Source organism: Pteropus medius, unplaced genomic scaffold, assembly GCF_902729225.1.
Source record: "Pteropus medius unplaced genomic scaffold, Ma_sr-lr_union100, whole genome shotgun sequence".
Classification (NCBI taxonomy): Eukaryota; Metazoa; Chordata; class Mammalia; order Chiroptera; family Pteropodidae; genus Pteropus; species Pteropus medius.
The window spans coordinates 20,745,363-20,757,135 of record NW_024344240.1 but is presented as its reverse complement, the minus strand read 5'-3'; the positions used below and the strand labels follow the sequence as shown (position 1 = coordinate 20,757,135).

At 47.2% G+C, this 11,773-nt stretch overlaps 1 protein-coding gene across 1 annotated transcript; it reads left to right on the top strand.

Annotated features, from left to right (window-relative positions):
• Positions 1-4,986: 4,986 nt before the first annotated feature.
• Positions 4,987-9,006, top strand: KCNA1 (potassium voltage-gated channel subfamily A member 1). Its single transcript, XM_039869336.1, has 2 exons — positions 4,987-5,514; positions 5,885-9,006. Exon 2 carries the CDS (start codon positions 6,394-6,396, stop codon positions 7,879-7,881), a length of 1,488 nt encoding a protein of 495 aa, XP_039725270.1. The 5' UTR covers positions 4,987-5,514; positions 5,885-6,393; the 3' UTR covers positions 7,882-9,006.
• Positions 9,007-11,773: the final 2,767 nt, after the last annotated feature.

Genomic DNA, 11,773 nt, shown 5'->3' with positions numbered 1-11,773 from the left:
GATTTTGATAAAACTCGCTTATGAACCTGGTCCTCAGAAATAAGATTATTGACATGTAACAAGAGTGTGTGTACAATTTCAGAGGGTTCACAGGTACCTGGAGCCCATATACAAATAAGCCCAATCATAAATGCCAGCAGGAGGACCCCTGGCTAATGTAGTCATCCATACCACTCATTGTCATCTTAAACCCTTGGTGAACTACCATATTTTCCTTCCAGCCTCTTGTGGTTCTATATTACCATTTTTAATTATACCTCATAACTTGCAAGACTGCCATTCCTCTTCTTGTGACCCTGCCTTCAGGATCTAAGGTGAGTCCACATGGGCACATTCTTGCCTGGTAACTCCACTTCTTTTCATGCCATGTCTTGTCTTATCACTACATAACATTTAGAAACAGATCCTTAAAAGGAGGCTATTTTTAGAATGTTTCACATTTTCCTATAAAAGATCATCAGAACTAATTCTATTATGACTCACTTCCAAGTTTATTTCACGTCCTGGTCACTGAGATGTATGGTCTCTCACCACAAGTGAGGAAATTCTCCTACATTTCCTAATCCTTTCACTTTCCTTATCTCCTGGGTCATTTCACTTTTTTTCCCTCCAATTTTCAAGGCTTCTTTCCCATTCTTACTTTCAGCTGGTGACTTTGCTTCCTTTTTTTTACTGAGGAAATTGCTTTTGATTGCATAAGTGAATGTCCACAAACTCCCACAAACACATCTACTAAACAATTTGTATCTGAACTCTGCTCCCTCTCTCCCATTTCTGTAGACTAATTGTCCTTTTTCAAGGCCACCCCTTCTTTTGGATCTTAGATCTCATAATCCTTTTGCCTTCTCAAGAACATTGCTCCCATTTTTCTCTTTCTTCTGCATCAACAATTTTTCCTTTCCTACCGAATCATTCCCATCACACACAATAATACGTATCATAATAGCTCTCATCTTTTAAAAAAAGTCTTGTCACCCTTCATCTATTACTCTATTTTTCTTTTCCCTATTGACTTCAAAACTCCACGAGTTGATTTTACCCACTGTCATCAGTTCTTTATCAATCTCTTTTCGACTCAATTTTTCTAAATTCAACAATCAATTTTAAGTTCCTCATTCTACTCTTCCTATTAGCAGTATTCAACAAAATTGATCCCTCTCCTTAAAATACTGTACTCATTTACTTTCACAGACCCCCACTCTCCTGCTTTGCTCACCTCCCCAGTCCCTCCTTTTCCATCTCCTTTGCTGACTCTTCCTTCTTTTATTGGCCTCTAAGAATTAGGATAGCCTGAGGCACAACCTTTCAACATTTCTTCTTTGCTTTCTACATTAATGTCCAAATGCTCTATTTCATTACTCTGGCTATAACTACCATCTACCCCGGTGGTTCCCAGTGGGGGTGATTTCTTCCCCCAGGGGACACTTGGCAATGTCTAGAGACATTTTTCATTGTCACAACTGGGAGCAGGTGCTGCTGGCAGCTGGTGGGTAGAGGCCGGAGATGCCACTGAGCATCCTAACATGCATTAAACAAGAAAAAAATACCCTTCAAAAACAAAAAAGTATTCAGCCCAACAGTCAACAGTGACAAGGCTGAGAAACCCTGATCTACTCAGCCCTCCTCTCTGAATTCTAGACTCATATGCCCAACCTCCTACTCAACATCTTCATTTGGATATTTAACAAATAGCTCAGACTTAACATGTCTCAAACTGAAGTTTGGATTCCCTTAGAAAACAGTTTCCTTAGAAAACAGGACTTGAGACAGGACTTCTGTTTTAATGGCAGGTGCAATTGTCGGACAATGAAAGAAAGGGAAATAGAGAAGTGCAATAGGAAAGGGCAGTGTACAGATACAGAGCGGTGAGTTACCGAGCTGGCCACTACTTCAGGAGCCACAAAAAGGTGCAGCCCTGTCACTAGACCATGTGATCGCTTGTCCCTGAAAAGAATAAAGGGAGAGGGAATTTATTTATAGGCTTTATCCTATCTCGTATATCCTACTGGGCAAGTTCTCACTGGTCCATTGAATTAATGCCTCCACATGGCTGTGTTATTCATCTGGACTTTTGTGTGGTCTTGAGGAATCCAGATTCTACTCATTGCAGTGTGGCCAACCTCAGGAGGCAGAACTCTGTTGCCCACACACAGCTGGCTGTTCCAGCAGCAGCTGAGGCAGCTCAAGTTGCCACAGGGCAAGAAGAAGGGAGAGCTGGAGAGAATCTGAGGAGAGGCCTCAGCTGCCCAATGCAGTAATAAATAAGACACATAAGGTGCCAGACTTTGTGTAGCTCACATCCTGGTGGAAGAGAAGCTGTGCAATCCACTCCTCCAGTAAATGACATCACCATCTACCAAGTTACTAAGGCTACAAACCTAGGAGACATTCTTAAAACATGTCTTTCCCCCACATCCTAAATCACCTCTATTTTAAAAATGTAATCTTACTCCAATCACTTTCTGCAAGCTTACCAATATCTACCTTGTTTATGCCATCATTGCCTACGTTACTGAATAACCTCCAACCTCCCACCTTGTTTCCAGTAGCCAGAATAATCTATTAAAACAGCAAATCATATTATAGTACTATACGAATACAAGTCCCCCAATATCTTTCATTGCACTCAGAATAAAATGAAATAGTCTTACAATGGCCTAAGAGGTTCTGCACGATCTGGTCCCTGCCTATCATTGTGATCTGCCTTCTATGACATTCTTCCTTGGTCACTGGTCGCTTCACTGCCCTCTTTTGTTTCTCACATGTGCTAAGCTTGTCCTTGCCTGAAGACCCTTGCATTGGCTCTTACCCTATCCTTCTGATCTTCTTATTCCTTGCTCTTTCTCTTCTTGCAGACAGGTCCTTCCTAGCCATGTAAATCTATATTTGTCACTCTCTATCCCTTTCCCTTAATTTTCTTTACCTAACAGTATAATGTCAGGTTTGTTTGTTTGTTGTCTATCTCTCCCACCAGAATGTGAACTCCATGAGGTCTGAGATCTGAGACCTCATGTACCTTAGTATTACTGTGTCTCTAGGGCTAGAACATGTGTGACACATAGCTGGGGTTGCCTATATATTTGTTGAGTGAATATATACCTCCAGACCCTTACCAACCCTGGGCTCGCATCAAGAATGACGAGTTCTTAGCTCGTCAACTTCCTTGGAGGCCCAGTCCTGCTCTAAACACATCTTCTAGAGGAGTTGAAAACTTCCTGATCTTATGATGTCCCCAGATAAAGCCCTGAATCTAGGCACCTGAGATTCCATCCAGTCTGTGAATCCCTTCTAGTAAGGCAATTGCCAAATGCTGAATCAGGGCAAGTACATCCATATGAGGCTTGGGAGATGACAGTCGTATGGGACGTTTAAAAGAAGGATTGGGTTACAGGCCGAGGGGGTGTGAGAGCAGGATAGGGAACCCCAGTATCGTTAGAACATGGTCAGAAAATGTTTATCACGTCTGGCAGGGTTATGTCTCATAGGGCTTTAACAACAGCAGCCGTAAGAGCCGAAGCAGCAGCAAAAACGACAGTATTTCAGCGCAGAGCTCTTCATGTTTTCTTTTTTCTTTTCTTTTCTTTCATTTGCAATAAAGCAGTAGTGCAGAAAGAGTTAGCGGAATAGAACATTAGCGTAGAAGATGGGGAAAGGGCAGTTTTATATGAGAAGGAGTTTAAGAGAATTCATTGTTCGTCAAAGAAAAGCTGGGATATGGATCCAGAGGAGTGGAAGGAACAAATATTTTTATTTTTCTGAAAGGAATGCTGGAGTCTGAATCTGGAGAAGGGACTTAACTAGTTCCGTACCTGGGATTATTGCACTGCCTGGGGAACCCGGCCGAGGCCCCTTGCTTTCAGCTACCCACTAGGGAGTGGGGAGCATGCAATCATTGGCTTTGATTAAAGAGGTGGATGGTGCGAAGGGGTGGTCCCCATGAAGCGGGGGGAACCAATCAGCGGCGACTCCAGGCTCTTGCAGTCTCCTAGAGCCTCCGCAGCAGTCGAAGTACAGGAGCTGCTGACTGCCGGTTCTCGCGCTGCAGGCGCCCAGGCGCAGCGCCTCGGGGGGCGCCGCGGGAGTCGCAGTCCTAGTGCACCGCGCACGCCCTCGCTCGTGCTGCCCTGCATCTCTGTGCGGACCCCGTCCGGAGAAAGTTGCAAGCCTTGCAAGTGACTCTGTGGAGGCACTAGGCGAGGAGAAGAGGCTGCGGGGGAGGGACATAGGTGGAAGGTGGGCAGGCGACTTCTCAGAATTGTCCCAATTAGCACCAAGTTGTTAGACAACCCCACAAACCCACGAAGCCTTCGGTGATTGCCCACATTTCCGTATTTCAAAATAAACTGATGGTAAGAAAACTTCCAACTCCAGTCATAGGTCAAAGAGCGACCGACACTGGGCACCGCCGCCTCGCAGTAACACTATACAGAACCCAGGTGCTCCTCAGCTGCAGAACTCTACCCAAGGTCCTCATCTCTCCGAGTCCGGCGGAGAGAAGCTGGGTCTGCCCTGCAGAGAGCCCCCTGCGGGAGGGGCGAGATGGCGCGCCGAGCTTGGCGACCGAAGCGGATTATTGTGGGACTGCACAAACGCAACCCCATCCGAGGAGTTCTGCCAGGAGCACCACTGCCTGCATTGCGTCGGATCTGACCGTTTGCAATGTGAAATTCCCGCGGAAGGTCGCGGCCAGGGACTGTGCATGTGCAGGGCTGTGGACCATAAGGGAAGTAGAATTGGTGGTCGGCTTTTCTAGCAGAAAGAAAAGGCTGGGCTGGCAAGGGTGGGAACCAAATGACAACCCCCCTCTGCTGAACCACCCCCTCATATTTTCCATTTACCTCCTCTCTCCTGCCCTCCCCCGCCCGCCCCAACCCACGCCCGGGTGGGCCAATCGCTGCTCCTCATTCCAGGCGCTTTCTCAGGTTTCTGCTGATCTTGCAGCGCCCAGAAATGGACCGAGCGGACCCGTCGCCGCACGCACCCCGCTCCACTCTGCGCTCCTAACAGCTCCCGGCGCGCCGCGCAGACTTGGCGAGGTCCGCGCGGGGGTGCAGGAAGCGCAGGGCACCCGAGAGCCATGTAGACCCAGGCTCTTGCTCGCCCGCCTCCTTCGGGATCGAATCAAGGGCTCCTGTAGTGCTCGGAGGGGGCGAGAGTGCTGTTTATCGTCATTTGCTTCAGTGCTTCGGGAGAGAGTGGCATTTTGATTTTCCGCCCCGCATCCTCCGGAACTCCCTGCACCAGAAGAGAGGACACAGACTCCCGGTTGCTGGCAACGGGTGAGAATGGGGGTAGGGAATAGACATTTCCCCCGTAGCTGCTCAGCAAAACGATTATCCAACTGACGGGGTGTAGGACGAGGGGCGAGGGCCGCGAGTTTGCCCCGGCGCCTCTCGGATGCTGTGGCGGCGGCGGCCGCGACTCCCGCCCGGGTACTGCAAAACCAACCTGCCGCATTCGGACTCGGGCTCTCGGAGGATTCAGCACCACCCCTGCGCCAAACCGGCCGGCCAGGTAGGGGGCTCCCCATTTGGGGGCTGCAGAAGGGGGGATGAGGGCGATGGGTGGGGGAAGCCGGGGGTGTGGGGATGCTGCCTGGGACCTGGAGCTCCCCCAGCGTCTGTCGGCGCTTTTCCGATCTCTAGTTTAACGAAGTTGAAAGCAGATCGGCTGTTGGGTATTGGGGAAAGTGGGATGGGAGAACCCCAAACTTGGATTTCCGGGTGTCTGCGTGTGTCTGTCTGTGTGTACGTCCAGCAAAAGTCCAGTGCTTTCTTAAAAAAAAAAAAAAAAACTAGAGGTCTGTGCTCTTCGGTGTCTGTAGGTCCGTCCCATCTGAATGCTTCTGATTTTCTACCCCGTATCACTTTCTATTTCTCTGCAGCGTCCATCGATCGCCCTGGTGGGAGCTTAGAAGGCGGCGGGCGAAGAGGGGTAGGAGGGGGAGAGCCGAGGAGAAGCAAAGGGGGTGTCAGGCGAGGGGATCTGCTCAGCTGGCTCTGCACCCGGTCCTAGGAGAGCTCGCGGAGGGGAAGGGAGGCCAGGGTGACCCCTGAAACGATGGCCCGGCCCGCTAGAACAGCACTGCGTTAAGGCACCTCAGAGCAGGAAGAAACACCAACCCTCCCCCCCACCCGAACCCTGGGCCAAAAGCTGCACCTTGGGCCGCAGGAAGGGGCATTCCGAACGGAGCAAAAGGCAGGGTGGAGGGGAAGGGAACCAGAAGCGAAGTCGCAGATCTCTCGACCTGCCGGCTTTGAAGGCCCTCCCCCTGAGCGTGGGGAAGACGAGCACTGCGGTGGGGGGGGCGCTCGGGTCCCCCCCACCCTCTCTCTTCGTCCTTCCCACCGCTGGCCCTCTCCTGGTCTCTCACCCCTGCACCCGGCTTCCACCATGACGGTGATGTCTGGGGAGAACATGGACGAGGCATCGGCCGCCCCGGGCCACCCCCAGGATGGCAGTTACCCCCGGCCCACGGACCGCGACGACCACGAGTGCTGCGAACGCGTGGTGATCAACATCTCCGGGCTGCGCTTCGAGACGCAGCTCAAGACCCTGGCGCAGTTCCCCAACACGCTGCTGGGCAATCCTAAGAAACGCATGCGCTACTTCGACCCCCTGAGGAACGAGTACTTCTTCGACCGCAACCGGCCCAGCTTCGACGCCATCCTCTACTACTACCAGTCCGGGGGCCGGCTGCGGAGGCCGGTCAACGTGCCCCTGGACATGTTCTCTGAGGAGATTAAATTTTACGAGCTGGGCGAGGAGGCCATGGAGAAGTTCCGGGAGGACGAGGGCTTCATCAAGGAGGAGGAGCGCCCCCTGCCCGAGAAGGAATACCAGCGCCAGGTGTGGCTGCTCTTCGAGTACCCAGAGAGCTCGGGGCCGGCCAGAGTCATCGCCATCGTCTCAGTCATGGTCATCCTCATCTCCATCGTCATCTTTTGCCTGGAGACTCTACCTGACCTGAAGGATGACAAGGACTTCACGGGCACTGTCCACCACATTGACAACACCACGGTTATCTACAATTCCAACATCTTCACGGACCCCTTCTTCATCGTGGAAACCCTATGCATCATCTGGTTCTCCTTTGAACTGGTGGTGCGCTTCTTTGCCTGCCCCAGCAAGACAGACTTCTTCAAAAACATCATGAACTTCATTGACATCGTGGCCATCATCCCCTATTTCATCACCCTGGGCACCGAGATAGCCGAGCAGGAGGGCAACCAGAAAGGCGAGCAGGCCACTTCGCTGGCCATCCTTAGGGTTATCCGGTTGGTAAGGGTTTTTAGAATCTTCAAACTCTCCCGCCACTCTAAGGGCCTCCAGATCCTGGGCCAGACCCTCAAAGCTAGTATGAGAGAGCTAGGGCTGCTTATTTTTTTCCTCTTCATCGGGGTCATACTGTTTTCTAGTGCAGTGTACTTTGCTGAGGCGGAAGAAGCTGCGTCGCACTTCTCCAGTATCCCCGATGCTTTCTGGTGGGCGGTGGTGTCCATGACCACTGTAGGATACGGTGACATGTACCCTGTGACAATTGGAGGCAAGATCGTGGGCTCCTTGTGTGCCATCGCTGGTGTGCTGACAATTGCCCTGCCCGTACCTGTCATTGTGTCCAATTTCAACTATTTCTACCACCGAGAAACTGAGGGGGAAGAGCAGGCTCAGTTGCTCCACGTTAGCTCCCCTAATTTAGCCTCTGACAGTGACCTCAGTCGGCGCAGTTCCTCTACTCTCAGCAAATCTGAGTACATGGAGATCGAAGAGGATATGAATAATAGCACAGCCCATTATAGACAGGCCAATATCAGAACTGGCAATTGCACCATAGCTAACCAAAACTGCGTTAATAAGAGCAAGCTACTGACCGATGTTTAAAAAGTCCCGCTTAGCAGCTTGAAAGACTTAAAACAAAACTCTAGTGACCCATGTCACTCTTTGTTGATACTTTACTAAGTAGTCTTTGAATGCTCTATTTAACTCTCAATGCATTGTTGCATTGCGGATTTTGGGGGTGGCCAACCAGAAGCTTCCAAGATCCATGGGGGAAAAAGAAAAAAGAAACTATTTTCATTTTATTAAAAAATGGAAAAAGAAAGTGTATTTTCTAAAACTGGTTTAAAAAAAATTCTGTCCATGAGCTAGATAAAATAAGATTCATATGCTTCCCCATACTGAAACATTTGTAATCCTTGGACTTCTTTAACTTTTTTCTTTTAACTAAAAACCAGATGATCACTTAGAAATATAAAATTAAAAGTTGCATGGGACTTTGATAGAAAATCTTTGCAAACTGCATAGCACATTTAAAACAGTGCATCTGATGTATTATATATAACATGATATACCAGCCAAAGGGGCAATGAACAAATGTTTTTATTTTGATCAACCAAACTGCATCTTACGAGGTGAAAAAAAAAAGCAAATAAAATTACTTAAGACTGGTTTACAAAGCACCCTATCAATCTGATACTGGTCCTGGTCTGTAGGAATTTTCCTTCTGCCCTATTTCTCTTCTATCCAAACTATTCTCTAAGAAAAAGATACTGAATTAAATCAATTGATTCACCTGCAGTGCTAAGTTTCTCACCTGCAGGTGAGCCCAACGCAGGTCTTTTCTCAATGGTCCTGTACCCTGACCCCTGGCCTCTAGAACTGGATGTAAACCTTAGCCTCCTTATTGCAAGAGAAAACAAATGGAGTTAAATGTCAGCATGTTTGATTCCGATAATATTTATTTTATGATCGCATGCCAAGAACATTAACTCAAACAATAGGGGATAAGCTTACGTTTGAATCGACTCTTCTAAAAACAGATCCTTTTTCATTTGCATTCACCAAAAGTGCACTCCTTCATTTATTAACTATTTTATTAGTAAATAAAGTACTGTATTTAAGTGCATATGTTAGTCGGATGGGAACAATAACTTTTTTGGAGCTCAAAGCATGTTCTCTTATTCAGCATTATGGCCTATTTGATTAAGGTGTACCTTGAATTAATTAATGCATGATTTCAGTAAAAAAAAAAATTGAAAATAATAAAAATTACAAGTTTGTGGGATGAAGGGCCCAAAGAAATAATGGGGGGTGGGGGTGGGGGGCACTCAGTCAATTTTCCTGCCTTTGCTCAGGGAAATGTCAGGTTTCTGTGCAGGTGTAGGCAGAGAGAGGACCAATATGCCATTCCTTAAAAGGAAGCTATGTAGAAAACTAAATAAGTCATCAAGGTATATATAGCAACACCTAAGAACAAATATTCTTTCTAGCTGAAGATAAACAAGCAAAACAAACAAACACAAACGAAAAAGGTGCAATACTGCATGTTTTTTGGTGCATTCTTAAGATGTAAATGAAATGTTTATCTATCGTATGCATCCAAAGCAGAGCTTTTTTGCAGTCATGATTTGAAGTCTGTAGAGACTTTGATCCTCCCCTTGAGTCTCCCTGAAGAAACTTAACCAATTGATTTAATAGTTGCTTAGTGCCTTTATCCTGTACCCACAATGAACTGCAGAAAGTGCCTCCATTCACACAGCTGAGAAGTTATGTAACAAAGGGAGGAAGGGTTGGGGCACAGATATTTTGCTTTTTCTTTTTCCATCTTCGCTGTTTCACTTCACCACTGTGGGAAGACCACACCATCCTGAACCCTGGAGAGGAGAGATCCAGGAGGGTGCTGTTTCTCTGGCCATCCACTGGACTGAGTCCCTTTGACAGCATGATGTAGGATGTAAACTAGCACCTGAGACCCAATTTCGAACTGGACATGAACCATGAACTTGTTTCCTTTTCACCAGAAGCCAAGATAAACTCTTTGGAACTTTGTTTCCTCTCAAGGGCCACTCTGGACATTCAAGGCTTCCTCAGGTCCAGTGTAGTATTTCTTGCACATTTTCTTATTCCTCCTCTGTTGACAACAGCACTTTGCGAATCCCTGACAGTCTGACCTTTCTAGGCATCATTGTGGCTGTGGGAACACTCAGTTCATAGTAACTTTTCCTAGGCCCTCCCTCCTGGCCCACTCCTTCAGATAATTCCAGCGATGCCTCTATAATTCCCCCACCTGGCAATCACTTCACAGGCTGAGCATCTAAATTCTGCCACTCCAGATGCCCAGCTCAGAGAATAGCTGAGACCCTGTGCCTAGCTGAAAGAGAGCCATATAAAACAGGCCTCTGGGGCCAGCAGCTATCCACCAATGGAGAGGCACTTGGCATCTTTTTAAGAACACCAAGTGGGGTCTTCATTCTGCATTTAGCATGTGGCCACCTGCTGCTGACCACTTTACATTCCTGCCCTGCTTCTTCTGGAAATCTTCCCTGTCACACCCATCCCTTCCCTGACCCTATCCTAGAACTAGCAGTGAGGAAATAAATGAAGAAAGTAGAGTAACACCCAGGCTGGCTGACTCTGCTGAAAGAAAGAATATGAATATGTTATTTTCATGTGCTGCTTCTATAATCTGTAAGACTAAAGTAACACCATGAAATAAGAAGGGCCAGGATAGCACACATCTGACCACAGGGCATAAACCCTCCCCTGTGATGTTTCCTTCTCATTTGAACCTTGACTCATCCTGGCTATTTCTCTCCTACCTGCTTAAAAGTCCTCAGTTGGGAGAAAATGCCAACCTCCTCCAAATTTCTGGGGATATCTTGATCTTAGACTCTAAGGTCTAGGACACACAGAACTTGAAATGTTGCACTCTCGTCAACAGCAATAATCCACTCAGTACTGCAGGAATAGATGGGTCAGAGGATGAGAAAATGGGACCAAGACTGATTAGATGGACTTTGGCTGCCTGGTGTCCCTCTCACAGTTAGATGCCAGACTGGTGATACAGGAAAATGTACATGTAGTACAGGAAAAAGTGCTGCATGCAGTGAACCTGCCAGCCTGGGAAGAGTTGTCATTATGAATTTGGGTGATATGGGGAAAATAAATGCTGCTTATCCATCTGTAGCTCATTGCAACCAAGTCAGTAAGAATGGATGGAGTACAGGGACTATCTGTATAGCATAGGCATGCCACATTTGACAAAGCTCTTGCCCCATGCACTGTAATGTGCTGAAATGTTTTTGTAGACCTGAAGGTGCACTTAACAAAAATGCCTATTAAGGAGCGACTATCTTTTGGTTTACTTATTTATATTTATTTTATCAGGATTTTCACCTTTTCATCCCCTTTCTAGGTCTTGAGCTTTAATGGCTCATGTCCTGAATACTTGTTTTCTCCAGGAGAAGACTTCTGACATGCTGATAGCCATTGCTCAGCTCTTTCAGTGTTTGGGGGGCCCTAGTTCAATAGGGTGGCACTGGAAGAGTTGGGTCACACCAGGGCTGTTAGCCATCCCAGAATCCGTGAAGTGGTTAACTCACCTCAAGTGATCTGAATTAGAGACCAAAGACATTCATTTCCTTTGTCCTCAGATTTATAGAAGACAGATTGTAACCAGGAAAGGTTTTTTGTTTTCACATTTCCTCTCCCTCATCTGTGCATAACCCTCCCTCGCTTCCCCTCGAGAATTGAGTTCTGATTACCAGTTAAAACTGTTCATTGGGAGTGTATTAGTGAGTTAGCCTAGCAAAATCAAATGGACCAATAGTAAATTCTTCTCCTGGAATATGGCCGATGGACAGTCAATTCTCTAAAATCAAACTGTGCAGTGGGTTTAGATTCTTTGTATTATGTATAGTTATAGATTTTTCAAATTAGTTACTATCTGAAAAGTCAACAAAAATAGTTTCCTAGCCCTCCTATTTAATATAGA

What these genes read in the sequence shown, in the direction of transcription:
- KCNA1 (XM_039869336.1), top strand. Translation starts at nt 6,394, where the DNA reads ATGACGGTGATGTCTGGGGAGAACATGGACGAGGCATCGGCCGCCCCG.